Genomic DNA, 26,570 nt, shown 5'->3' with positions numbered 1-26,570 from the left:
ATCCCAGCTACTCGGGAGGCTGAGGCAGGAGAGTCTCTTGAATCCAGAGACGGCGGTTGCAGTGAGCCGAGATCGCGCCATTGCACTCCAGCCTGGGCAACAGGGCGAGACTCCGTCTCAGAAAAAAAAAAAAAAAACAACGAACAAACAAACAAAAAACCACTGAGGCCTGAAGATAAAAACACTTGTACAACCACGGATGTCAGACTTGCAGAGGCACGACCAAGGCAAAAGACAAACACATACAGACGGCAGCAGGCAGACAGGCCGGGTCCAGAGTCAGGCTCCGGTGAAGCTCCGAAGAAACAAACACGCAGGGAGATTTCGGAGGCGTCCGAGGACACCGCGGGGCCCGGCCGGCTCCCTCTGTCTCTGAGCGCGACCCTTCCCCGCGTCACCCCGCCTACGCCCGCCCTGCGCCCGCCCTGCGCCCGCGCACCGCGCCCTCGGGGCTCCCTGGGACAGCCCGCGGCCTGGCCCTTGCGCCCGGGCTCCCCTCCCCGCCGGCCCGGCACTTCCCAGCTCTGACGCGGGAGCTTCTTTCACACCAATGGGGCTCGCGCGCGGAGGGGCCCTGCCCCTCCTCCGGGAAGGTGTGTCCCTGTTTCCTCACCTGAAACTTCCTAGGAGAACCCGATCCCTCCCTCCCGTCGGGCGGCCAGGGGCGGGCCGCGGGTGGGGCGGCCGGGCCTGCGCTGGGGACGGCGCCGGGGACTGCGGCCGGCGCCGGGACCTGGAGGGGACGCTGGGGCCGAAGCAGCATGTGACACCGACCAGGTGGGTGCCCTTTTCCCGTCTCGGCCCTGGGCTCCCGGCGGCCGTGGAGCCCGGCGGAGGTGGGGCAGGCCCAGGAAGGAAGAGGAAGCCAGGCCTTCCCCAGGGATCAGCCCCCGCTGGGTCCGGGGCGCAGGCTCCGGAAATGGGGGGGGCTGGGCCTGCAGGCAGAGCTCGGGGTGTGTGGCTGAGGACCTTGGTGGGGAAGAGGAGAGGAACTGAAGGAAATGTTGCCTAAAAGTTTGCTTCCGGTCGGGTCCCGCCTAGGAAGTGGGCACCCTGCCCCCAGACGTTCCCCGGGCCAATAATCAGGGCCCTTTCTTCAAAGTCGGCGCCCTGGGGTAAACTAAGCCGTATCAGAAGGAATAACTGAGATTCCCTTTCTAAGCTGTTCCTTACCTGGAGAGGTTTTATCGGCTCCTTTTCCTTAACCAGGCGGGGGCCTTTCCTTATTTATCTCCATAGGTATTTGCATACTGTGTGAGTCTATGTGTAGCTTCTCTCCGTGTTATCCAAAGCTGTGTAACCTGGAACAGTGACTCCTGCCCTGCCCCTCACCCCAGTTCCCTACATATGGGGAGCCTCCTAAAGCTTGATGTGAATCACAACATTGCATGCTTAGCAAGGTGGAAAGAAGTTATTTAGAGCTGCGGGCTGAGGTAGGGGTGGGGGTGCTAGAATGGGGACTCAGCGCTCTAGAACCCCTGAGCATCTTTTGCAGTTGCCTTCCGGCCAGACTGCCCGAGGAGAGCCAATTGTGATACCACGTCATTTCCAGATCTCAGTCCCTTTCTTCCCTTCCTGGATCTTGGGTTCCAAAGACAGATTTGCCCTCCTGTCTACCTAGAAGTGAACTCTGGCCAGGACTCTTGTCTGGTTGAGAGAGAAGGGTGTGTCAAACAGACCAGAGAGGGTGGTTTTCCTTTCGAGCTTCCTTCCTGGCTTGCTCCCCCACTGCACTCCACTGTCTCGCCTTGCATCTTGGACCTAATCCAGAGATCCCAGCTCCCAGCTCAAAAGCTCCTGATGTGGCCTCTGTCTCAGACGTCCTGTTTTATCCACACTTGGAGCATGAAGAAGCTCCTGGTATAGGCCTTAGCAAAATAGGTGTCATTTGTGAACCAATCTGTGGGCCTAAAACTGAAGCCATGGCTAGTGAAGGAGTCCTGAGGAGCTGGGAAGATGGGATGAGGGTGTGTCAGTTCTGCATGAGACAGTTGTGCAGGAGGAATGTATGTCATGGTCCTACTGGGGAGGAGAGAGAAATCAGGAAGAGTGTAAAGGAATCCCTCTCATCAACAGAATATAGCGATTCTCAATAGAGAGAAGAGTCTTCATATATCAGAGGTCCTGAGAATGTATCGCTGCCTTTAACGCGGTCTGTCTGAGGTTCTTTGGCCACATTACGTGTGGTGTCTGTGGGATAGACAGGAATACGTCATTTGTGGTGTCTGGAGAGATCAGTCGCTATGTGGTATGGACAGGAATGGTGTCACTCATAGGGTCTTGGGTTCAACAGGAGCAGCATGACTCAAGTGTCAGTGGTGTAGACTCAAACAGGCGACCAACAGTTCTGGTGTAGATAGGGACTGGGTCACTCACAGTGTCTGTGGAGTAAGCAGGAGCTGATGGCTTCTAGTGCCTGCAAGGTAGACTGGAACAAAGTCACCCTCAAGGTCTATGTTAATACACAAACATGTCACTTACACTAATATTATCTGTGTGGATGCCACCAGGGCCACAGATGAGATTGTGGAGTGTAAGTCAGCATTGATACTAATAATGTTCTTATAGAAACCATCTGGTCTATAAGGCAGTTGGTGTGACATTTTCAGACATTAGGGAATAGATAAGTGTTTATTACGGCTTTCACTGGCATGGTGGGACTTTCCTACAGTGGACAGAACACACGTTGTAGTAGTCAGTGGTCCAGAAAGCTACCCCTATTTTGATATCTTTGTAGTATCGAGGGCAGTGATGTCAAACAGTGAATAAGGTTATATATCTATGTGGTGATCTTATTTTAACCTCAATATTATTTTAGTGGTTTGTAGGTCAGAATATTTGAAATCGACGTTGCTAGAAAATCCAGGAAGCATGGTCCTCAAAAATATATATGGCACTGAGCCTCAGTTCAAAGAATTGGCAGTTTGATTGGGGAGGGGTTGTATCCTTGAAATACAGTGTTGTTTCTAGTGACTAGAAATAGACAAGACCTAAGGTGTTGGGGGTGGGGGGGCTCTAGGGAAGATGGCGAGCTCTGTCATACATTGTGTTAAAGGGATGACTTGAAGCTTTGCCTCTCAAGAAGTCACACGTGGGTGAGGTTATGTGGATGCGAAATGTCTGTGGTCTGAAGGAAGGCCATATCCCCATGATCCCATGCCCTGGCTGTGCCTGTACACAGATAAATGGTGATTATTCACCCTCGGTGGAGAAGGAGGTGAGGATGTTTGCACTCTAACATAATGAGCATTGCAGAAAAACTCTCTCCTGATGCCTTTACGTGAGTAAGACCATGATTTACAGATTTCCTTTCACTTCGTCACATTTTAGCTTTGTCATGCCTGATTGCAACAGGATCACTGAGATAGGATCAAGTATAGGGAACGTGGGGTATGTTCTCCCTTTGCGGTAACTGGTGGCTGAGCAGGTGACCACTGATATTTCCAAATGAAAAAAAGACAGTTGGAAACAGTGTCAATGGGTTTGCAGAGGCAGGCATGCATGGTGCCACTAGATTGGAACAGAAAATGTCCAGGTAGCACATGGTATTTATAGATATACCCTAGATATGGCAGAAACACACATATTTAGAGGCTACTTGTTTTGAGGACGTGATGGTGTATATGAAGGAGAGGGCCTGAACCATACAGATGTAGGTGAGGAGAGACTACAGGTTTAGTCCCATGGTCTCCTTAGGCAGGAAGGAGCCAAGTTTCAGAAAGTGTCTTACAGTGAGCAAGTATATTATCCGATGTGTGGTTGAGAGAATAGGGTCACATCACAGAATCACCCATAGGGATTATACTATTTTGTACTTAAGGGCTAGACATAGGGAGCCAGTCGCACATGGTGTCAATTAACTGGAAAAGGACATAAAAGTCCTTCTGCCTATGTACAATTATGTCAGGCATACCTCTTTGCCCCACATAGATGGTATCTGTGTCTCTGGGATGGCCAGAATCTTGTCACATACTACTCTGCAGTGTGCTGGGGACCTGCCTGTTTGGTTATGTTAGGCTCTATTGCAAGAGATTGTAAGGATGGCTCAGTGTGTGTGTGTGTGTGTGTGTGTGTGTGTGTCTGTGTGTGTGTACATAGTGGCTCAGCAGGACAGTATTCTGAGCAGGTGAGTTTTCAGTTTAAGCCTGGACCAGACAAGAAAGGTGCAGGGTCAGGTGCAGCATTGGGTCCATAGAATTCTGAGGTCTGCTCTGGACCGATGCCCTGCCAGCTTTCTTTCAGTGGAAACTCTAAGTGCTTACAGTAGACTTAAGCGACTTTGCTTCAGGTTTGCTCATACCATTCGCTTAGGAGATTTGAGCAAGGGTCTAGGGTCTTTGACCTTTAGTTTCTTCATCTGTAAATTGAGCAAAGTTTCTGTGTGTCTCTGAAGGTCCTTCCGGCTTTATGAATCCTATGCTTCTCTCTTACACTTATTCTCTCTCTCTCAGATCAACAGTATTTACGATAGCCACCATTTCTATGACCCTTAAAGATAACAGTGTACATTTTTATGTTATTTAATCTTTACTAGAACTGTGAAGGAGTTTTTTAAAGATAAGAAATTAGATGTTCAAATAAATTAAATGGTTTCTACAATTGTCATAAAACCAGCAAAGATACCAAAGAGGTACAATCAAACACTGAGCCATACTCTTTTCAGTCTATATTCTTCCACCATTCGTTCATGCAATACATCTTTGTTGAGGACCAACTAAGCTTCAGGCAGAGGGGGTTATATGGCAGTGTTTGTGCCTTCATGGTGCTCATGATCTAGCCTGGAAAACAGACATTAAATATGGCATGACAAGTGCAACGTGTGTTTGAGGAGAAGCAAAGGATTATCTGTTGCAAAAGAGGATTCCAGGCAGAGGAGCAGTGTCTGCAAAGGCCTACAGGTGAGAGACAGGGAGAGAAGTGAGCTAAAGACACTGAAAGCCAGTGAGAGAGGGGGGATGGGGGCAGGGACAGATGGTGACAGGTGAATAGGCTGCTGGAGAAGAAGGCAGAGCCAGGTTATGCACGGTGTGTAGCCCATGCTGAAGATTTAGATTTCATCTCAAGAGCATTCAGAGGTTACAGAAGAATCTAAGCTAGAAGTGGTGCTTTTGAAGCTCACTTAGGTACTGTATGGAGAACGGATTGGAATAGCACAAAATGAGTGGAGGCCAGTGCCCAAGCTGTGGCCGGACGAGGCAGTGGCCGGGTGCAGTGGCCGGGCGAGGCAGTAGCAGCATGCACCAGTGGAGACGGATGGGACAGAACTGGACAGTCTTAAGGGATACTTAGCAGATGAGGTAAATAGCACATGGTGATTGATTAGATATGGGGAATCTGGGCCAGGAGGGAAACAAGAATTTTATTTTATTTTATTTTTATGTATTTATTTAATTATTTATTTAGAGACAGGGTCTCACTCTGTCACCCAGACTGGAGTGCAGTGATGTAATCTTGGGTCACTGTACCCTCTGCCTCCTGGGCTCAAGGGATCTTCCCATCTCAGCCCCCGAGTAGCTGGGACTACAGACACGTGCCACTATGCTCCACTAATTTTTGTATTTTTTGTAGAGACAGGGTTTCACCATGTTTTCCAGGCTGGTCTCAAACTCCTAGATTCAAGCAATTGACCTGTCTCAGCCTCCCAAAGTGTCAGGATTATATATATAAAGTGCATTGGGAAACTCAGTTTCTCATCTGTAAAATGGGCAGAATAATGGTACCCATCTTATATGATGACTCTTAGATATATGGCATATACATATTTAAAGAAGTGTTTCATTATTTTTATGAATGAAATGTCATATTTTTAGTGACATGTATGCAGGAAAACCTTAATGTTTCAGAATGAAAAATAAGAAAAATTAATTTGGTGTGTATACAGCTCTAAATGTTTAAAGTTCTGTGTAAACTGTTAATCATTATTTTAGGAAAAGGTGGGCATTTTCCATTGAAGTAAAAGGATCACATTTTATTCTGGCCTGAATTTTATTCTTTATGTGAAAAATATTTATTAAACACTTAATTTAGGCCAGTATTAGGCTAAGTATGGATCATTGAGCAAGTCATAGTTCTTAATCTCATAAAATTTACCATCTATGGGTTGCAATAGAGGGTAAATCAAAATACACATATCATTATATAATTATAATTGTATAAATGCTACAAAGGAAAAGTAACTGAATTATAGTTGCAAAGTGCTACAAAGAGAGGTACAGTTTAACCTAGTTAAAAGATCAGGGGAAGCCGGGTGTGGTGGCTTACACCTGTAATCACAACACTTTGGGAGGCCGAGGCGGGCGGATCATGAGGTCAGGAGATCGAGACCATCCTGGCCAAAAGGGTGAAACCCCATCTCTACTAAAAATACAAAAATTAGCTGGGTGTGGTGGCACACGCCTATAATCTCAGCTACTCGGGAGGCTGAGGCAGGAGAATCACTTGAACCCGGGAGGTGGAGGTTGCAGTGAGCTGAGATGGCGCCACTGCACTCCAGCCTGGGAGACAAAGCGAGACTCTGTCTCAAAAAAAAAAAAAAAAAAAAAATCCGGGGAAACTAAAGGGGTAAAACCAGGAAAATGTAATACTACAAGTAACAAGAGAATATTTCTAACCTCAGTAGTGTCAAATACTGACAAGAACTACCCAAAATGAAGATCTGTAGGGTCTTCTTTGGAATTAACAACATGTAGATTGTAGGGAATATTGACAGAATGCTGCTTATCAAAGCTGGGTTGGAGGCACGTGAGATGTGAGAGTATGAAGACAGCAGATAAGAGCAACTCCTTCTAGTCATTTGGAAGATGAGAAGAATGTGGGAATGCTTCCATACCCCAGGGGTTGTTCAGCAGGTATGTTGAAAGTATGAGTGCACAGGGCTCCTGGAGAAGCAGGCTAGAAGTGACAGAGCATGGAAAGGAGAGATACATCTTTTCCTGACTGAGGGCGGAAGACAGAAAGAGTGGAAATACAGGTTGCTTTGGATCGCTAGAAATTGAGGTGAGAGAAACCCAGTTCCATCAGTTTCTATTTTCTTTGCAAAATAGGAGATGAGGCGTTCTGCTGGAAGTGAGAGGAAAGGCAGGAAGGTTGAAATCCAAAGACAGGAAGGTCAAAAGAATTCATGAGAAGAGTTCGTATGGATACTGAGGCCAAGAGGAGAGTAAGATGATGCAGAAGTCACCCTTCTGTGGTCCTCCTTGAAGGTGGTAACCTGTCTAGTTCAACACTAATCCAGTAAGACGGTTATCATCCCACTTTACAACAGCTGCCTCTAGAATTGGAAACAAAACTGTTGGTTAGTTACAATGCTGTAGTAGACACTATGGAAAATAGAAAGATGAGTCAACTCCAAACCCTCTCTAAAGAAGATGAAACCATAGCACCTCGCACATTGGCTATCATAGCCTGGCCTATTTTAACTGATGTCCACAGCTTAAGAGGAAGACCCCCCTCCTGACACTGCTTCTCTGGCCTAATAGATCAGGGGTGTGTCCTGTGCCGTGTCTGGGAGTTATATGAGGCTGAGTCACTCCTAGTGTCCGAAGAGTAGACAGGGAGAGACAGAAGATGACATAATGGAGTCTAGAGAGAACTGACAACGAGGAGCTGCTTGGCACTCTCTGCCAATGGTCCTCTGCTATAATTTAATTGTTCATTATGACCTGTTTCCCTCACGAGACCACAGGCTCCATGACGACAAGATCTTTATCTCATTCACTACTGAATGCCCCACACTTAACAGGGTCGCTAGGAAAATATTTATGAAATAAATACATCAATGACAAGTTTTATAGAGCCTATTGCTTATTTTGTTGAGAACCTGTTGTCTCAAAGACTGACCCTAAATGGAACCAAATAAATGCATCACTCTTCTTTTTTACAGTCTCTTCCTCTGATAGGTAAAAGCGGAGTTATTAGAAACCTTTGTCTTTGATTCCTCCTTAGGACTCAGCCCTGATGGAGGCTGAGGAGGCCCAGCATGGAGCCTCTCCTCCCATCCCTGCCATAGTAGAACTCAGCATTATCCCTGAGGCTTCCATGAGGAGCAGCCAGGTGTCTGCCTTGGGGCTTGAAGCTCAAGAAGATGAGGACCCATCCTATAAATGGAGAGAGGAATACAGACTCTCAGCAACCCAGCAGAGAGAGTTAAGGGATGTGTGTGACTATGCTGGTGAGATGATGCCCTCTTTTCCCAAGGAAGGTTCTGCAGATGTGGAGCCCAATCAGGAAAGCCTTGTGGCTGAGACCTGTGACACTCCGGAACACTGGGAGGCAGCACCCCAGAGCCTGGCAGGCCGACAAGCAAGGACTGTAGCTTCCCCAGAGCTCTGGGCCTGCCCCATTCAGAGTGATCATCTAGACATGGCCTCATTTTCCAGTGACCTGGGAAGCGAAGAAGAGGAGGTAGAATTTTGGCCAGGACTTACTTCTTTGACACTGGGATCTGGACAGGCAGAAGAAGAAGAGGAAACCTCTTCAGATACCTCTGGTCAGACCAGATTTTATTCTCCCTGCGAAGAGCATCCTGCAGAGACCAACCAGAGTGAAGGCTCTGAAAGTGAGACTATCAGGCAGGGGGAAGAGCTGCCATCCGAGGAGCTGCAGGAAAGTCGAGGGCTCTTGCATCCCCAGGAGGTCCAAGTTCTGGAGGAGCAGGGGCAGCAGGAAGCAGGATTTGCAGGGGAAGGAACTCTGGGGGAGGATGTTTGTGCTGATGGGCTGTTGGGGGAGGAACAGATGATACAGCAGGTTAATCGAGAAAAGGGAGAACAGAAGCAAAAACAGGAACAGGTACAAGATGATGTGATGCTTGGGAGACAAGGAGAAAGAGCGAGGCTCACTGGGGAACCAGAGGGTCTGAATGATGGTGAGTGGGAGCAGGAGGATATGGAGAGGAGGGCTCAGGGTCAGGGAGGTCCAGAACAGGGAGAAGGGAGAAAGAGGGAGCTACAGATGCCAGAAGAGAATAGGGTGGACTCTCAGGATGAGAAGAGTCAAAGCTTTGTGGGAAAGTCAGAGGAAGTAACTGGAAAGCAAGAAGATCAAGGTCTAAAGGAGAAAGGGGTGCCAGTCAGCGGGCAGGAGGAGAAAGAGCCAGGGAGTTGGGATGGGGGCAGGCTGGGGGCAGTGGGAGGAGTGAGGAGCAGGGAAGAGGAGAATGAGCATCATGGGCCTTCGATGCCCGCTCTGGTAGCCCCGGAGGACTCTCCTCACTGTGACGTGTTTCCAGGTGCCTCATATCTCGTGACTCAGATTCCCAGGACTCAGACAGAGTCCAGGGCTGAGGAACTGTCCCCTGCAGCTCTGTCTCCCTCACTAGAGCCCATCAGATGCTCTCACCAGCCCATTTCTCTATTGGGCTCCTTTTCGACTGAGGAGTCACCTGACAAGGAAATAGCTCAAAACAGCCAGCAAGAGGGATCCAGGCTGAGGAAGGGAACAGCGTCCAGCCAAGGGACTAAGGCAGTCTTTGCCAGTGCATCTGTGACTCCTCCAGGGACACCAGATTCAGCTCCTCCCAGTCCTGCTGAAGCCTCCCCCATCACACCTGCCTCGGTATCTGCCAGGCCCCCAGGTGCCTTTCCCAGGAGGGAAATCTCTTGTGCTGCACATGCTTCAGAAACTGCCAGTGCCCCTCTCTCAATGGATGACCCATCTCCCCGGGGGACTTCGGAGATGTGCCCGGCTACCCTCCATGGCTTCCCCTCTGCCGGGGCCAGCCCTCCCAGGCCCCCAGCCAACTCCACAGGCACCGTCCAGTACTTACGGAGTGACTCCTTCCCCGGTTCTCACAGGACAGAGCAGACTCCAGACCTGGTGGGAATGTTGCTTTTCCACTCCCACTCAGAGCTGCCCCAGAGGCCCCCCAAACCTGCCATCTACAGTTCTGTGACCCCAAGAAGGGACAGAAATAGTGGTAGGAACTGCAGCACCGTTTCAGAATCCCCTACTGCCTTATCCACTCCGAAGCAGGACTCTCAAGGATCCATCTCCAATCTAGAGAGGCCCAGCAGTCCTCCCAGCAGCCAGTCCTGGGGCTCCCCACATAATCCAGCCTTTGCCGCAGAGTCTCCCGCCTATGGTTCTTCCCCATCCTTTGTCTCCATGGATGTGAGGATCCATGAACCTCTGCCCCCTCCTCCCCCAGAGAGGAGGGACGCCCATCCCTCCGTGGTGGAGAGAGATGGCCATCCTCGTGTGGTGGTTCCCACACTGAAGCAGCATAGCCACCCTCCTCCATTGGCCCTAGGTTCAGGGCCATATACCCCCCATAAAGGCCCACTTCCCCAAGCCTCTGACCCCGCTGTGGCCAGGCAGCACCGGCCTCTGCCATCTACCCCAGACAGCTTCCACCATGCTCAGGTCACCCCCAGGTGGAGATACAACAAGCCACTACCCCCTACCCCTGATTTGCCGCAGCCCCACCTTTCTTCCATTTCTGCTCCTGGTATCTCAAGGATCTACAGGCCTCTACCCCCGCTACCCATCATAGACCCTCCCACCGAACCACCTCCATTACCCCCAAAGTCCAGGGGGAGGAGCAGGAGCACTCGGGGAGGACATATGAACTCAGGGGGTCATGCTAAAACAAGACCTGCTGGTCAAGACTGGACAGTCCCCATCCCCACCTCTGCTGGACGCACCTCCTGGCCCCCGGCCACAGGTAGATCAACAGAGTCTTTCACTTCCAGCAGCAGGAGTAAGAGCGAAGTGTCCCCTGGCATGGCTTTCAGCAACATGACAAACTTCCTATGCCCCTCTTCCCCTACCACTCCCTGGACTCCGGAGCTCCAGGGATCCACCCCTAAGGATGAAGCAGGAGTCTCAGAACATCCTGAGGTCCCTGCAAGAGAACCTTTGAGAAGGACAACCCCTCAGCAAGGAACCAGTGGTCCAGGGAGGTCATCTGTGAGCCAAGCAAGGCAGCCAGAAAAACCCAGCCATCTGCACCTGGAGAAGGCGTCCAGCTGGCCCCACAGGCGGGACTCAGGGAGGCCACCAGGGGACAGCAGTGGACAGGCTGTGGCTCCTAGTGAGGGGGCCAGCAAGCACAAGGGCTGGAGCCGGCAGGGCCTGCGCAGACCTTCCATCTTGCCTGAGGGCTCTTCAGGTGAGCAAGGACCAGGACCACAGTGACACATCAGACCAGGCTTTTCCCAGCTCTTCCCACCTTATCCCATCTTCTGTCCTCAGGGTTCCTAACATTCCCTCTGCTGGCTTCACTCACACGTGTGCCTAACCTCAACACAGAGCCCCGAAACGCCCTCCAAGCTCCTTGGGATGCTCTTCCTTCTTCCCCTCTATCTCCCTGTCTCTCTCTCAACCAGCACCTTCTTTGGATGTCCCAAGGTTGTTTTGGACTCCCCTCTACTCTTCAGTTACAGTCCCCAGCTTGCTCTCCTCCTGGGTGGTAGAAAAGGCCTCCTGTACTTGTCCCAGTCCCATCCTGACCCGTGGCTGGGGACGTTGCTGGTACTGGTCTCCTTCACACTCTCTGCTTTGCCACTTTCTTCCCTCCCAGTTTCCCAATAGAGCCCATTTTCCCTTCTGGACCCCTACATCTCCTGCTCTAGGTCTTACCTTCTTTGGCTGTCTCTATCCCTCTGAAATCTCAGTTATCTTCCGCATTTCCACTTTTAGATTCAAGAGGTCCAGCCATGGAGAAACATCTGGCACCCTCAGACACTGTTGTTTTTCGGTGAGTCACCCTCTCCCCTAACAGCCACATGTACTCTCTTTACTTGGGATACTGAGATCCCCTCATGAGAATTTCCGTTGATAAGGGTTCTGAGACCCTGAATGGCTCATTCCTGTTTCTTCCGGGTGTAAGGAGGAGAAGAGAGAGATGCCGGGATACCAGGGTAGGGAGATTGTCTTTATCTACCTCATTCGGTCAGCTGAGCCTACAAGTCATCCGTCCTCCCAAGCCCTATGGCCATGAACTAAACCCCAAAAAAGCTCCATGTTAGCCCAAGTGGGTCAAGCTGCAACTCTGCCTCTCCAGGGGATTTGGTCTTGACATCCCAGCACGCATCCCAGAGGTCAGAGACTTTGTCCCCCACAGTCGCCGGGGTTCTCTGTGTCTAATGGCCAGTAGGTACCCCAGAGCTCTTCTTTACTCCACAGGGAGAAAAAACCAAAGGAGGTCATGGGAGGCTTTTCAAGACGCTGCTCCAAGCTCATCAACTCCTGTGAGTACCTTGACATGGAACTGTAGACCCAGGTGGGCATTCTGCCCAGCACTGGAGAGGGGCTTGTGACTGTCAGCAGTGGGGTAGGGATGTCCCTAGTGAGAAGGCATTGCAGAAGATCTGTTTCCCCACCTCCACTCACGTCCCTTCTTCCTGCTTCTCTTCCTTCCCATGCTTCTTTGCCCTGCAGCCCAGCTGCTTTACCAGGAGTATAGTGATGTTGTCCTGAATAAGGAGATCCAGAGCCAGCAGAGGCTGGAGAGCCTACCTGAGACACCTGGGCCTAGCTCTCCACGGCAGCCTCGGAAGGCCCTGGTCTCGTCCGAGTCGTACCTGAAGCGGCTCTCCGTGGCCTCCAGCGGCTCCCTCTGGCAGGAAATCCCCATGGTGCGCAACAGCACCGTGCTGCTCTCCATGACTCACGAAGACCAAAAGCTGCAAGAGGTACTAGGCAGGCCGCGGTGGGGAGGGGGCTATAGAAAAGATGACTAGGTCTCGTGTGCTAGCATCCTTCTCTCCTGCTCACCACTGCCACCAAGAGTTGGCTGTCCCCACCACACAGGCGCGTGTACATGCCACAGCTGTGGGTCATGTCCGTTCTGAAGAAGTTGAATTGTTTTCTGCATTTCACCACCTCCCCTTTTATTCTCACCTCCTCATGCTATAGGCCACTTACTCCTACCTGCTGTTGGTCTGGGCTATACAGGGTGGCCATTGCGTCTGAATTTGTGTGGAAGAATGTGGAGTTAATCCCATCATCACTGCTGTTTCAGGGTAGAGGAAAGCTTCCCTTTTCAACCAGGGTTTCAGGCTACACTACAGTTTTCCTCTTTAGCCAAGGCACATTCAGGGGCTCTTTGTCGGGTCCCTTGAAGAGCGCCCCTTGCAGCTGTCCTATGGTCCATCAATCTAACAGGGGCCTTAGAATGAGCGTCAGTCCCTGCTTGGTTGTTACTCCCAACAGCAAGACTGAACTAGAGGCTGTTTGCCTGATTCTAAGCTATTACCATTAGTAATAGTTTTACATGGAGAGTGCCTCTTAATAATTTGTCTGAAATATGGGGTAAAACCTTTCTTCCTATAAAGACCATATGGAACAATGGAATAGAATAATGTTTAAGAAATTAGGTTCTGGAAGAAATTACCTGGATATGAAACCCACTTTTTTTTTTTTTTTTTAATTATTAATTTATTAGAGACAGGGTCTTGCTCTGTCACTCAGGCTGGAGTACAGTGGTACAATCATTGTTCACTGCAGCCTCAACCTCCTGGGCTTGAGCAATCCTCGCGCCTCAGCCTCCCAAGTAGCTAGGACTACTGGTATGTACTACTATGCCTAGCTGATTTTTTAATTTTTTGTAAAGATGGTGTCTCATTATGTTGCCCAGTTGTCTCGAGCTCCTGGGCTGAAGCAATACTCCTGCTTCGGCCTCCCAAAGTGCTGGAATTACAGGCATGAGCCACTGAGCCCAGCCACAGAGCCCACTTTAATATTTCCAATTTACCTTTGGCCAAACGACATGATATTTCTAAGCCTCGGTTTCCTCATTTGTAAAACTGAGATACAAACAGTTAACCACAAGAATCAAGAAACATGAATGCCTGGTACATAGTAATTTCTCAAAAAATGTTGACTTTTCATTTTAAGTAAGCCAGACCTAGGTTTGAAACATGACTTCACCATTTACTAGCTTAGGCAGCCTTATAACTTCACTAAATCTCAGTTTCCTCACTTGCAAATTGAGGATAATAACGCCTACCTTTCAGGGTTGCTGAATGGTTTAAATGAAATAATGCATATCTAATTTAGCAATAATGTTTGATGTATAGTTTGATAAATATTAGTGCCATACTCTCTGCCTTTCAGAGGCAGGGAGGAGTAAAATTTGGGCCAGGAGGACTTATGGATAGACAATGCTTTTACCGAGTCAGAGACAGAATACATTTTTAGACTTTGCAAAGTTCAGACTTGAGAGCCCTGTTCTGGCTACAAATTTTTAAGTACAGAGAAGATATTTAGAAAATAACTGATCTTCCCCATATTTGTTGACCAAACAATGGGAGATGACACGAGTTCTAGCTCTCTTTTACCAACTCCAGCATACTGGGAAGTCCATCGGGGCTCCTGTTCCAGCCCTGGTCTCATGTTTGTGAGAAGAAAGGGCTTTACATTTCTCTCTCTGAAACACACATAATTCATTTTATAAAGTAGCCCCTCTGGGGTCCACAAAGTACTTTCACAGACTCCATTTCTTTTGACTGTCGCATCTTCCACAGTGAGATGGGGGTCACTATATCCACATAAAAGGACAAGAAAAGTGAGATTCAGAGAGGTTAAATGAGCCACCCACAGTCAGTCGTGTAGTGAATGTTAGAGCAAGAATGCAAATGAGCCCTCAGTGTCCCTGTTCAGGGTTGTTGTACGGGAGGGTCATCTGGCTGTGTCATTGGTCATCCAAGTCATCACCAGGGTGTGTGTGTCTCCTTTCTCTTTTCTATCCAGGCATCTCTCTTGGGGCCTCATGCTTTTCATCCAAGCTAGAGGCATGGTCATGAGTCATGGCGCACCTTGCTGGAACCTCTAGACAAGTTCTCACATGCTGGGCATGCATTAAACCACAGCTGCGCCATCTTGTTCTCAGATATCCTCCTTCTGTCTCCTGCTCCTCATCTGTCCTCAAACCTCAAACTGAGCTCATCACCTTCATCCCCTAAATCTATGCCTTTTTCAAGGTTCTCTGGCTCAGTAAATTACTCCATCATTCACTCAGGTGCCCAACTCATAAAGCTTTTGCTTGAGTACAAAACATTAGCTTTGAACCGTCCTTCTCTTTAAGGCTCCATTTCTAGCAAATAATCCAACCCTTCCAATTCTACCTCATAAATAATTATAAAATTAATCTACTTCTCTTCAGCTCCATGGCTATTCAGGCCTTCATCTCTCATGTGGAATTATTACAACAGTTTCTTAACATGGCTCTTGCTTCTTTTCATCTTTTATTCTCATTCTGCTTAGAAATAACTTTATAAAAAAACAGGCTGGGCGCAACAGCTCACACCTCTAATCCCAGCACTTTGGGAAGCCAAGGAGGGTGGATCAACTGAGGTCAGGAGCTCAAGACTAGCCTGGCCAATATGGTGAAACCCCGTCTCTACTAAAAATACAAAAATTAGCTGGGCGTGGAGGTGCATACCTGTCATCCCAGCTACTCAGGAAGCTGGGGCAGGAGAATCACTTGAACCTGGGACACGGAGGTTGCAGTGGGTTGAGATCATGTCACTGCACTGCAGTCTGGGTGACAGAGCGAGACTCCATCTCAAAAAAAGAAAAACAAAAAACTTTATAAAAAACAAATCTGGTTAAGTTATTCTCCTATGTAAAGCCTATTTTCATTGTCCCATTGTCTTAAGTCCAAACAATTTTACATTGTTTACATTACCCTTAAGGCCTCCTCGACTGCTGCAACTTCATCTGTTGCCACTACTGCTGTACACTTGGTTCAAAACATGCTCAATTTAGTTTAGTTAGTTAGTTTGTTTGTTTTGAGACGGAGTCTCACTCTGTCGCCCAGGCTGAAGTGCAGGGACGCGATCTTGGCTCACTGTAACCTCACCTCCCAGGCACAAGCAATCCTTCCACCTCAGCCTCTCAAATACTGGGACTACAGGTGCATGCCACCATACCCGGCTAATTTTAGTATTTTTCGTAGAGACAGGGTCTCTCTATGTCGCCCAGCCTGGTCCTGAACTCCCGGACTCAAGCGATGCACCGACCTCAGCCTCCCAAAGTGTTGGGATTACAGGTGTGAGCCACTGCGCCCAGTCTACTTAGTTTTTTTAATATAGATTTTATTGTGTATATTCAAGATATATAACATGATGTTATGGGATACATATAAATAGTAACACAGTTACCCTAGTGAAGCAAATTAACATATTCATCTGATTTTGTTATTCATTTTTTGTTCTTGTTTTTGTGTTATTTAGATTTCTGGAAAGCATAGTTTTCTTACACCTTTGAAGGACTGTACCTGTGCTTCAACCCTAGATTAAATGCTACTCAAATGCTCTTCCCCTGTCCCCGCAGATCAACTAAGGTTCTGGTGTGACTGTGAACCATAAAAGGATCTTGCCCACCGCTCTACCCCTAAAACATTACACAGTGGCTGGCATATTCCAGGGGGTAAATAAAATTCTTAGTTAATCTTCCTCATCTCCAACCTCCTAGGTCAAATTTGAGCTGATTGTGTCAGAGGCCTCCTATCTGCGCAGTCTAAACATAGCTGTGGATCATTTCCAACTTTCAACCTCACTCCGGGCCACACTTTCCAACCAGGAGCACCAATGGCTCTTCTCTCGTTTACAGGATGTGCGAGACGTCAGCGCCACGTGAGACCCCCCTTCTCTCAAATCCCACTCACTCAGCCTCGCTGTTGTGAGGCTTTAAATGTTCCACTGTTTTTTTCCCCCGTTAGAAACCCTCTCATTTTCTTATGAGATGGGATGAAATTGGGCCTCAGTTTCTTCCATGATTCCTGATGGCTGTAGGAAAAAGAATAGCAAGAAGAGGAGAGGGCCTGTGGGTGGATAGATCCATTAACGGGGAAGTAAATGAGCAATGCTTCCTGGGTTGAGGTGAGGTGGAAAAACCATCTAAAGATCAGAAAACCTGAACAGGGTCAAAAGAAGAATGAGAAATGGAATATTAGAATAAAAGTGTTATATTAGGCTCAAACTCAGGACAGTTTTGGAGAGAATTCTAGTGCATAGCAAGGAGCACAGAGCAGAGGAGAGTCAATAGAAGTTATTGGCTAATGGAGTGAAGAAGTCACTAGCTCAGTGTACATCAGGGGCCAGTCAACTGCTTAACTGAGGCCCAGAAGTCTCATGAGACTTGTTTAAATCCTGTACAGGTTCCTTTCAGACCTGGAAGAGAATTTTGAGAACAATATCTTCTCCTTCCAAGTATGTGATGTAGTCCTGAACCATGCCCCAGACTTCCGCCGGGTCTACCTGCCTTATGTCACCAACCAGACCTATCAGGAACGCACCTTCCAGAGCCTGATGTGAGACTCATCCTCCATTCAATCCCCATGTAGGCCTGCAGTGACCATGCACCAGTCCCCAGCCCAGCGGGCTATCCCGAGAGCACACTTCCCCATCCCGCCCTCCGTGTTGGTTCCCCCAACCATCACATCTGAGCGCCCTGTACATCAGCTCCCACTGCTCTTTCCCAACCCACAGATATTCCACTGAGCTCCCTTCCCCACACCTTCACTGCATCCCCATTGCTCCCCACATCCCCCCTCCCCTAAGGCTCACTCTCCATGCAGGAATAGCAACAGCAATTTCCGAGAGGTCTTGGAGAAGCTGGAGAGCGACCCCGTCTGCCAGCGCCTTTCCCTCAAGTCCTTTCTGATTCTGCCCTTCCAACGCATCACCCGCCTCAAACTGCTGCTCCAGGTAGGGCAGATGCTACCTTGATCCTCTCCCCTTAACTCAAAGGGATGCCCTCAGGAAGACCCATAACAAAGGACCAACCATTCTTCTGCCAGATCTCCACATCCTGTCTCCCTGCTGCCCACTGCCTGATTGCTTAGAAATGTTTGCTGCTGAAATGGGGTCCCTGGGCTTCTCCATTCACCAGCCCCCAATCATTTCTTCCTGTTTCCCGTTTCTTCTTCCCCTATCACTCCTGCCCGCTGTCTGTTCAATAGAACATTCTGAAGAGAACACAGCCTGGCTCCTCGGAGGAGGCAGAGGCCACGAAGGCGCACCATGCCCTGGAGCAGGTAGGCAGCCACCACCTCCAATCTGACCCTCCGACCCTCTGTGTGTTCTTCCCAGAGAGGTCTTCCCCGCCTAGGCCCGTGACTCCAGGGAGCATGGGAGGTGGGACTCTGTTGGGAGAGCTCAGCCACCTCCCTGCATCCACCAAACTTCCAAACATACACACCCCACGGCCACCTGTCCCACACTGAGCACACTCCACATCAAGGGACTGTGCCCTCTCCACCATCGCCCCCACATTCAATCTCATTTTTACTCAGTCCAAGAATGTTCTTCCGGGTCATGCAAAGTTGCCCAGGACTTGTGCTTGATACTGCCTGCCCAATTCCAGCCTGGGAGAAATGACCGAGGCTGTCATAACCTATTTCCAGATTGCTTGCAGGGGACTCAAAGGTCAAAGCCTCTAACACGGTGCCCTTCCCCTTTCCTCACTCTATGCACCCCTAGCTGATCCGGGACTGCAATAACAATGTCCAGAGTATGCGACAGACAGAGGAGCTAATCTACCTGAGCCAGAAGATTGAGTTTGAGTGCAAAGTGAGTCGGTCCCATGCATACCATCCCTGCCCATGAACTCCCTCAACATGTCCTGCAGATGACCCCTAACCTGGAGCCACCTTGCTCACATTATCCCCAGCCCCTCCCCTCATTTCTGCCCAACTTCTGTTCTGTCCTATTTCTGAGAGGCCTACTTCGGTCTCCAAGACATATTGCTAAGTGAAAAGAGAAGGTAAAGAAAAGTGTGTGTATTATATCACCTTTGGTATAAAAGTGGGAGGATACAAATACATACAGGTATCTGCTTGTGTGTATATACGGAAACTCTGGAAGGAGAATAAGAAAAAAAGGAATAGTGGTTACCTGAGGACAAGGGGGTGCATTTGAGAAATGGGCAGATAAGAGAGAACTTTTCAGGATGAGCCTTTATAAAACAATGTTTTGGTGCTTGAGTCATTTATTACTTTATCAAATCTCTTTCTAGTCTAATCAAACCTACATAAGATTGGATCCAAATTTAGGACCAACATCCTTCATCGAAATACAAATCTAAAATAGACATTCCACATTCGAATTCCAACTTAGAACAGATTTTTTTTTTTTTTTTTTTGACAGAGTCTCACTCTGTCGCTCCAGGCTAGAGTGCAGGGCTGCGATCGGCTCACTGCAACCTCCACCTCCAAGGTTCAAGCGATTCTCATGCCTCGGCCTCCCGAGTAGCTGGGATTCCAGGTCTGCACTACCATGTCTGGCTGATTTTTGTATTTTTAGTAGAGATGGGGTTTCACCATGGTGGACAAGCTGATCTCCAACTCGTGGCCTCAAGTGATCCACCCACCTCTGCCTTCCAAAGTTCTGGGATTATAGGCGTGAGCCACCACGCCCGTGGTTAGAACAGATACTATCTTTACACTCCTGAAAAAGAAAGAAAATCCCTTATTCACATACTAAGCATAGACCACACCCTCATCTATAACCAAATTCCAGCTCCAAGACGCCCCACCTGGTTCTTCTTCTCACCCCCACGTTTGATTCCAACTGCTCACATATCTCTGGTATAATAAAAAATGGAATTGATACCAGACCTGCCTCTAATATTTTAACCTCTAAGACACATACAGTGTTCACTGACTTGTTCCATCACATACCCTGATTGGACTCTTCCATCCCTCCTTCGGTTCAGGTTTCTAGGGCAGAGCTGTCCCACACACTCACTATCCTGAGTGGGACCATAGGCATCTTCTGTTTACCTGAGCATACAACCATGGGATCCACACACCAGTGGACAGTGGTAGTTAGAGGGTTCAGAGAGAAAGAGAATCTAAGTGATGGGTTATGAGCCAGAAGGCAGATGTGGAAGAGATGCTTGTTCGAGGTGGAACTTGCATGGAAGTGTCATGGCGAGGAGGGTGGGACCAGGAGCAAACCTCATGCTTCTCCCATATGTGACACTGCCTTCTCTCTCTTCCTCTGCCCTGTAGATATTCCCACTCATTTCTCAGTCACGCTGGCTGGTGAAGAGTGGGGAGCTGACAGCCTTGGAGTTCAGTGTTTCCCCAGGGCTGCGAAGGAAGCTGAACACACGTCCAGTCCACCTTCACCTCTTCAATGACTGTCTGCTGCTGTCTCGGCCCCGAGAGTCAGTGACTGGAGTGGCAGGCCAGGGCACAAGAGAGGAAGGGGATGAGGCAAGAGGGGGTCGGAAAGGGAGAGAGACAGGTCATGTTCCTAGAAGAGCCCTTGTCAATGGCTTAACCCATAGAGCCCAGGTCATAGCCTACAGAAGAGAAAAACAAGCCCAAAGCAAAAAGGGGATCCCATCAAACTATGTCATGAGACCACATGGCAGGACATGTACTGTGTTACAGACACAGAGCAAAATGTAGCAAATTAGCTTATCACGTTCTCATATCAGTCTATTTGTGGCTTCTTTGGACTAGGCTCAACCTACTATTCTAGAGATACTTAGCTAATTCCAGATCTTAAGTCTCTGGTCTTAAGGTTCTTGGGAAATGTATATTAATTCTACCTCTTCACCTCTTTAAAGTGGTAATGTATCCATTGCACTAGGTGTGTGGTTTGCCAGACTAGTGACAAAGCCCTAAGGACCCTGGAGCTACCATCTTGGGAGCAAGTTAGGACCATCTTGTGGTTTTTATGGGAATTTGCAGGCTGCAGATGCAGGAATTTTGAATCCAAGGTTATGAGGGTAGGTGAAGTATGGAAACTCTAGAATCAGGTTGAAAGGATTTGTATTTTGCAGGGGTAGCCGGTTCCTGGTATTTGACCACGCTCCCTTCTCCTCCATTCGGGGAGAGAAGTGTGAAATGAAGCTACATGGACCTCACAAAAACCTGTTCCGACTCTTTCTGCGGCAGAGCACTCAGGGCGCCCAGGCCGAGTTCCTCTTCAGCACGGAGACTCAGTGAGACGGGGCTGGGCAGAGGAGTTGGGGATGGGGGAAGATGGGCAGCCTAGAAAAGAAGTGGCACCAAGACAGAAAATGTGTCCAGAAAACAGCCACGGCCTCGTTTAACCCATTCTGGACTGGGGACCACCATAGAGAAATCCAAACGCCTAGAACTAACGGATAACTTGCAGGAGATTGCGGTGGGAGAGGATACAAAGTCACCACCGAGGCCTAGCATGTATTTTACACTCTTTACTCAAGAAGGACCAGGTCTGTGTGGTATCAGAAAGGAGAAGGACTGGTATGGAGTGAGCAAGGGATTGGAATACTGATATCTGTGGGCACCTGCCTCCATGCCTGAGGCAAAAACCCTTCTATGCCCTAGCTGGTGTGCACAGATGTGAATAAGACAAGTGCCGGGTGACTTTCGCTTTCTGTGCTCCCATCTTCCAACCCAGTCCTCTGTTGACCAGAAATCCATAGTGTTGAGAATGCTTATTTGCTCATGTTTTCAATAATAATAAAATAAAATGCATTCACACAGACATACATTTTTGAGAGTATTAATAGGACCTATAAAATCTGGAACACAGTGCCTGCAATCATGAACATATAAAAGCCTGTAGCTGTTATTGCTATTATAAAAGATATATGAACAGTCATTTAAAAGTTTGACATATCTAAGTGTTTGAGGATCCCTATGTTGTAGACACTTTTTCAGTTTTGTCCCTTGGAAGATACTTCAGAGTGGGACCGACAACACCTGTTCTCATTTATTGAACAGAAGGACTAGTAAAGGAGTTTGTGTGCGAAATAGCACATAAGTCAAGTAATCAGATGCAGATGCATGTTGTTGGTTTGCTGCTTTGAACAGTGTTCTGGAACAGTAATAGTGTCTGGGCTCAGTTACCTAGGCACAACTGAGCGCAGAGGCAAAGAGAATGTAAAAACCTTCAAATGATTACAAACTTAGGCTTGGATTACACTATGCAACAACAACAAATAAAATAGATATATCTCCCTGATCTAATTATTATTATGAAACAATGCTCATCTCTGAGATATTTGGTTGGAGGGAGATAGGCAAGGGAGTATCAAGAATCATGCAAAATGGTGGAGGGACTCTAAACTGAGATGGACGCTTCACTTAGCACAATTTCCGAAACAGAAAATCTATAGACTTTATGACTAACGGACTTTATGCCCCAACTTGGAAGATATGAGAAGCCATAAGGAGGATAATTCTGGAAAGAGAAGAGGAAAAGTAAAGTGTGACAAGACACATTCACATATAGTTCAAGATTGTGTCATGTTTCCAACCAAAAAGAGTCCTATATAGTTTTGTGGTAGAAGTCATGGAACTAATAAGTCCTTCCCACAGTCTTTTGCCATCCCCATCCTTGGCCCTCCTCCTACACCCCCACAGTTGACGCTATGACCCTGCTTTGTTTTCTCAGAAGTGAAAAGCTTCGGTGGATCTCAGCCTTGGCCATGCCAAGAGAAGAGTTGGACCTCCTGGAGTGTTACGGTGAGTGAGGGTCTAAAAGGGAGAGAAAAGCAAGCAGGGTCAGATGTGACCTTTGGATACAGGGGTTTAAAGGACTGGGTGGGAACTCTAGGCTTCCATTTATTGATATTCTGTAAAATGTCAGGGTGGAAGATTGGCCTCTAGAGCTTAAATGCCTGAAACGTATCGCCTAAAACTGCTCGTCACCATGGCAGTCCCCCTTCCCTATACACGCCCTTCCTTGGGCAATAGTTTGCTCTTTTTAAAAACATTTGTCCCCTTAAGTCTAAGCTGACATTACTTTGCCTAGATTTTACCTACTTGAAGGTCTTGCGAGGGTAGGGGAAGAAAGCCTGACGGTGGTGGGAGGTGTGCAGGAGGGTAGCACCCCAGATCTGTCTTGACCACACTTCTCCTTAGAGGGTGACCTGAGGTCACCTACCCCAGGCTTCTGGGTGCCCATGGGGAGCCGCAGGCGCACACACATTATGTATGTGTCTGCGTTCACGCCAAGACTGGACTTCTTATGCCTCTCATGCCAGCCCCACAGTTGTCCTCCAGCAAAGATTTCCTAATTTAAAACAGAGAATCTGATCTCAACACTGGACCTTTAGTGACTGAAAAGAACAAACAACTACAAGGAACCCTGGGAATGAAGTAGGAGAGCCGTGTAGTAACTGAGCTCTGCTAACTTGCTCTCTGTGTGCTCCATCTGCTGGCTTCAGTTCCCCAGTGGGTGAGGAGGGCAGGAGCACTCTTCCTCCTTCATTTTGACCTTGTGAATGGCCAATGGGGAGGATCTTGAGAAAGCAAATAGTAATGCAGTATTCCGTTTGTTTTACAAGAGAATCAAGGCAGTGTGGTAACATAAAAGAGCCATAAACCCACATACGATGGAATACTGATAGGTGAAGCATTCTCTGAGGCTTGTTTTCTTGAGCTTCAGCTCTATGGACATGTCCCCTGGTTCTCAGAAACATAGAAATAGAGAAATCCTGAATGTCCTCAAGAGTCATCTGATCAACCTTGATCAATAACCATCTTGATCACTGATAGAAGAGGAAACTGAAGCTCCAGGGCATTCAGTCTCTTGCTTAGGTCAGACCTGGGTCCCCACTGGTTAAGTCTTTCTTGGTTCCACATCTGGTTCCTGGAAGAAAATGAACAATAAGACACAGACTCAGATTTTATAATCCAGTTGGAGAGGCAAAACATGTCCATGTAGCAGTTAAATAAGGGATAAATGCCTTGGCATGAACAAGCAGTCTTAAGAGTTCAGAACCCATTGAAGATTAGAGTCAGGGAGGGTTTCAGAGGGAAGATGGGTCATTAGCTGGATCTCAGGTATTCGAGATGAGGAACTAAAGGTGGTCACAATGTATTTCTCAACCCATCTCCTCTGGAGAAGTGGAATTTTTGGTCCATTTCATTTCTGGTATGTCTATTTCTTTATTAACCATTTTCAAATTTCCTCTTTTGTCTGTGACTTTCAACAGCCCAAACCCGTCTCTATCTCAAGTCCTCCCACGCCACCCCCCTCCAAGTCCCTGTCTGTGTTCCAATCCCCTGCGTCTCCTAACCTTTCTTCACACTCTTCTCTTCCAAAGACTCCCCCCAGGTACAGTGCCTTCGAGCCTACAAGCCCCGAGAGAACGACGAGTTGGCACTGGAGAAAGCCGACGTGGTGATGGTGACTCAGCAGAGCAGTGATGGTAAGCGGGAGGACGTGTGAGCAGCAGGCCAGGCACTGCAGGCAGGGCAGCGCTGGGAATGTGTTCACTTCCTGCAGCTGCCGTAACAAAGTACCATGGACTGGGTGGCCTATGGCAACAGAAATGCATTCTTTCACAGTTCTGGAGGCAAGAAGTCCCAAATCAAGGTGTGGGTAGAGCCATGTGCCTTTTGAAACCTCTAGGGAGGATCCTTCCATACCTTTTCTGGTCTGGTTGTCCCAGCTGTTCCTTGGCTTATGGCAGGATCTCTCCAGTCTCTGCCTCTGTCTTCCTGTGGCTGGCTGCCTTCCTGTGTCTGTGTCCAAGTTCTCCTCCTTTATTTATTTTATGTATTATTATTATTTATTTATTTATTTTTTAAGGCAGAGTCTTGCTCTGTTGCCCAGGCTGGAGTGCAGTAGCGCAATCTCGGCTCACTGCAACCTCTGCCTCCTGGGTTCAAGTGCTTCTCCTGCCTCAGTCTCCCAAGTAGCTGCGTAAGCCACCACACCTGACTAATTTTTGTGTTTTTAGTAGAGATGGGGTTTCACCATGTTGGTCAGGCTGGTCTTGAACTCCTAACCTCAAGCAATCCACCCCCCTCAGGCTCCCGAAGTGCTGGAATTACAGGCGTGAGCTACCACGCCCAGCCCAAGTTTTCCTACTTTATATAGACACCACTTATACTGGATTAATAGCCACCTTACTCCAGTATGACCTCATCTTAACTTTATTAATTACATTTGTGACAACCTCATTCCCCATAAGGTCACATTTTGAGGTACGGAGGATTAGAACATCAACATAAATGTTGGGAGGGACGTGATGCAACATTAACAGTGATGAAGGCTCAGGAGTGGACAGCTGTAGACTTGGCCACACCCAGGGCCGCCATGTTAGGACACTTGGAGGCTGGGTTTATGCTGGAGGATCCCCAGTTCACTCAGCCTGAGGATTCAGAAAAGTCTCCAGGAAGGTGATCCAGGGAAGCAAGAGAGCCTTTCCCAGGTAATTCTTCCCACTCACCCTGTGCCCACAGGCTGGCTGGAGGGCGTGAGGCTCTCAGACGGGGAGCGAGGCTGGTTTCCTGTGCAACAGGTGGAGTTCATTTCCAACCCAGAGGTCCGTGCGCGGAACCTGAAGGAAGCTCATCGAGTCAAGACTGCCAAGCTACAGCTGGTAGAACAGCAAGCCTAAGTCTTCTCTGAGAGGACTTTCCTGAGCTGAAGAACAAGCTGCTCGTGGCAAGGGCTGGCCCCAGAACCCTGCAAGAGAGGCCTTCTGTGGACAGAGAACTAGGCCTTCTCAAAGCTCAAGGACAAAATCTAGCTAAGCCGGTCCCTCGGCCCAGGCCTCCTTTTGTGCTTTGTGCTTGGTGGAGGGATTTCGAGGGACTTTGCACTGGACACTGGGAACCTTTTATCATTTAAAAAAAAAAAAAGGGGGGGACCATTGGGGCCTGAGCCAAGGAACTTTCCTTCTACTGCGTTACAGTGCTTAAACATTCTCCGCCTCCAGGGTGCAGATTCAGAGCTGGCCAGAGTTTCTCTGATGGCCGTATGTTAAACAGAATCTGACCTCAGTCTCCTGGAGGGAGATGTTTAAGAGGGGTTAACACATCACATGGGAGGGTCAGCCCGGTGACCTCTAAGGTAACTTCCAACCTAGAAGTTCTCCATAATTATGGTGCGAGGTCAGTGTGTCTCTGAGATCTATGTCTATTGGTGGCAATGTGAGGGTAATACTCTCTCACTCTAATAAACTTGGCACTTCTCCGAGTATTTTCTTCTCAAACTCCTCAGCACTGAAAAAGGTTCAAAACATGGAATCCCAAGAGTTCCAGCCTGTTGGGTTTAGGTGTCATAAAAGACTAAGGTGGTGCCTAGGTGATGGCAGTTCCTGATTCCTGCTTTCTGACCCCTGAGAGTTTGAACAGCTTTTCTGCTTGTTACAGCTTCAGAGGTTGTAGAAAAAGTTAGAAATAATTGACAGGTGATGAAAACCTCATGTGTGCTGTACTCATAAGGTATAGGTATAGGATGATTTGGGTGGATTGGGCAGATCCGACTCGGACCATCCATGATTTTATATTCTGACCTGAATTACTGTGAAAATATCTTCTCAGCTGCTTTAGCTTTCTTCTTTGTGAAAGGCAGGATGGAAAGAGGCCTGGGATCCATGTCACAAGACCCAAACTGCAGGCCCCACGCTGCCACAGTTCAACCCTTCTGTGTCTCTGTGCCCTTAAATGTAAAACGTGGGCTTGAACCAAGTAACGTCCAAAGCCCTGCTTAACTCTAACAAATGTGTTATTCTCTAGTTTCTTTCAGGTTGCCTGTCTTGGTTGAAGAATATGACTAAATTTTTTTCTCATTAGTGTCCTTATAAAACAATACCATAGTTATCTTTTATGCCATCTTTTCATCTATAATAGTCCTTCCTTTGACACTCTACTACTCTGT

General features: G+C 48.2%; 1 protein-coding gene across 1 annotated transcript; it reads left to right on the top strand.

Moving 5' to 3' along the window:
* Positions 1-620: 620 nt before the first annotated feature.
* Positions 621-25,889, top strand: ARHGEF5 (Rho guanine nucleotide exchange factor 5). Its single transcript, XM_031665053.1, has 15 exons — positions 621-777; positions 7,945-11,110; positions 11,641-11,698; positions 12,127-12,191; positions 12,382-12,635; positions 16,420-16,580; positions 17,105-17,257; positions 17,525-17,654; positions 17,909-17,983; positions 18,429-18,518; positions 19,961-20,118; positions 20,743-20,904; positions 22,347-22,417; positions 24,004-24,108; positions 25,148-25,889. Exons 2-15 carry the CDS (start codon positions 7,957-7,959, stop codon positions 25,303-25,305), a joined length of 4,794 nt encoding a protein of 1,597 aa, XP_031520913.1. The 5' UTR covers positions 621-777; positions 7,945-7,956; the 3' UTR covers positions 25,306-25,889.
* Positions 25,890-26,570: the final 681 nt, after the last annotated feature.

The sequence above is a fragment of the Papio anubis genome, chromosome 4 (assembly GCF_008728515.1).
Source record: "Papio anubis isolate 15944 chromosome 4, Panubis1.0, whole genome shotgun sequence".
Classification (NCBI taxonomy): domain Eukaryota; kingdom Metazoa; phylum Chordata; class Mammalia; order Primates; family Cercopithecidae; genus Papio; species Papio anubis.
This window is presented reverse-complemented; position numbering and strand designations above follow the sequence as displayed.

Coding starts and splice junctions, on each gene's coding strand:
- ARHGEF5 (XM_031665053.1), top strand. CDS start 7,957: ATGGAGGCTGAGGAGGCCCAGCATGGAGCCTCTCCTCCCATCCCTGCC. Junction 17,984..18,428: donor CGCACCATGCCCTGGAGCAG/GTAGGCAGCCAC, acceptor ATGCACCCCTAG/CTGATCCGGGACTGCAATAA. Junction 24,109..25,147: donor GACTCAGCAGAGCAGTGATG/GTAAGCGGGAGG, acceptor CTGTGCCCACAG/GCTGGCTGGAGGGCGTGAGG.